Here is a 1,870-nt window from a genome sequence, read left to right as displayed (position 1 = left end):
TTCCCTCCCCCCCTCCTCCCGCCCCCTCGGCTCCAGAGAAGCTGGAGAAGATCCTGGAGAAGCTGGGGGCGCGGTTCCCCCAGTGCAGCAAGCAGCAGCTGATGGTTCTGCTGCAGCAGGTGAAGAGCTCTTGTGGGAAGCTGGCCGGCATGTCCATCGAGGACCTGTACGAGCAGATCGCCTTCAAGCTGAGCCAGAACGAGCGCTTGGCACCGGGGCCCGCCGGCCGGCCCCCTCCGGGACCCATCCAGCGTCCCGCGCCCCCCCAGCAGAGAGCCGCTCCACCGGAGACCCGGAAACTCTGCCTGATGTGCCAGAAGTACGTGGACCCTGAGAACCGGCACCCGCTGAGCTGCTCCCACACCATCCACTCAGACTGCATCCAGATGTGGCTGCAGTCCAGCCAGAACAACTCCTGCCCCTTCTGCCCGGGGCAGTGACGCCCGCACCGGCTCAGACCGGTTCTGATCATGTTCCTGGGTTTGGGCTCAAATCGCTCAGAACCGATCGTTGTTTTTCTTTTTTTTTTTTTTAAATAAACCGAACTCTTCATCACTCTGATCAACTCCTCTTCCTCCCAGTGTTAAAGGAGGCCCAGTCAGCGTCAGAATCAGTCAGTCTGTTTGCAGGCTGCTTCCTGTTTACCGTCTGAACGCCAACTGTCTTCATAGACCGACCCGATTCACGGCCAGAACCAAAGGACCGGCTCGTCTGAATGGAAACACGGATCAGAACAGAACCGGTCCGAACAGCTGCTGGAAGCTAGGAACTGTACCAAGAGAAGCCCGGTTCAGCTCGTCTCTGAAGGTCCGATTCACCACCGCGCGTCTCCAGATGCTTCAGAACTCCTTCCAGTCGGATCCAAACCTTTCTTCATTATTTTAAGCTTTTCGTTTCATTTCTGCCTGTAATTGATCAGTTTTTTTAATAAAAGTGATTCTGGGTCAGTAATGAGACTCCCTGGTTTCTACCAGTCTTCCATTGCTCCACTAACAGCCTCAAAGAGGAACAGATGCGGTTTGTTGCAGCTGATGCTGCCCCCTGCTGTCCGAGCTCAGAAGGACCAGTTAGTCAGATGCCTTCTTTAGATCTGCTGGATGCTAACAGCTTCACCAGTAACTTAATAATCAGCAGACATGGGCAATGTGGAGTCAACAAGTCATCTCCATGTCATGTATTTGTTCTACCCAGCCACTGAAGCAGGTGAGTCCAATCTTCACCGTGAATTAACCTGTGCAGATTGGACTCACCTGGTTAATTGGCTGGGTAGATTAAATACATGACACGGAGATGACTGAAAACGGCTTCCTCCACTCTGCCCTGTTAAAGATGGCCGCCTTTGCTGAAAACGGCCTCCTCCACTCTGCCCTGTTAAAGATGGCCGCCTTGGCTGAAAACGGCCTCCTCCGCTTGGCCCTGTTAAAGATGGCCGCCTTGGCTGAAAACGGCCTCCTCCGCTTGGCCCTGTTAAAGATGGCCGCCTTGGCTGAAAACGGTTTCCTCCACTTTGTCCTGTTAAAGATGGCCGCTGTGGCTGAAAATGGCTTCCTCCACTTTGTCCTGTTAAAGATGGCCGCCTTGGCTGAAAACGGCCTCCTCCACTTTGCCCTGTAAAAGATGGCCGCCGTGGCTGAAAACTGCCTCCTCCACTTTGCCCTGTTAAAGATGGCCGCCTTGGCTGAAAACGGTTTCCTACGCTTTGCCCTGTTAAAGATGGCCACCGTGGCTGAAAACGGCTTCCTCCGCTTTGCCCTGTTAAAGTTGGCCGCCGTGGCTGAAAACTGCTTCCTCCGCTTTGCCCTGTTAAAGATGGCCGCCTTGGCTGAAAACGGCTTCCTCCGCTTTGCCCTGTTAAAGTTGGCCGCCGTGG

General features: G+C 54.4%; 1 protein-coding gene across 1 annotated transcript in view; it reads left to right on the top strand.

Moving 5' to 3' along the window:
- The window catches only part of rnf214 (ring finger protein 214), a 9,839-nt gene extending 8,898 nt beyond the window's left edge, over nt 1-941 (top strand). Inside the window, exon 7 of the mRNA XM_015374536.1 lies at nt 1-941. This exon is cut by the window's left edge and continues 35 nt beyond it. Coding sequence (XP_015230022.1) covers nt 1-440 — 440 coding nt within the window. The 3' untranslated portion in view covers nt 441-941.
- Nucleotides 942-1,870: the final 929 nt, after the last annotated feature.

The sequence above is a fragment of the Cyprinodon variegatus genome, unplaced genomic scaffold (assembly GCF_000732505.1).
Source record: "Cyprinodon variegatus isolate N-32 unplaced genomic scaffold, C_variegatus-1.0 Scaffold105, whole genome shotgun sequence".
Taxonomy (NCBI): Eukaryota; Metazoa; Chordata; class Actinopteri; order Cyprinodontiformes; family Cyprinodontidae; genus Cyprinodon; species Cyprinodon variegatus.
This window is presented reverse-complemented; position numbering and strand designations above follow the sequence as displayed.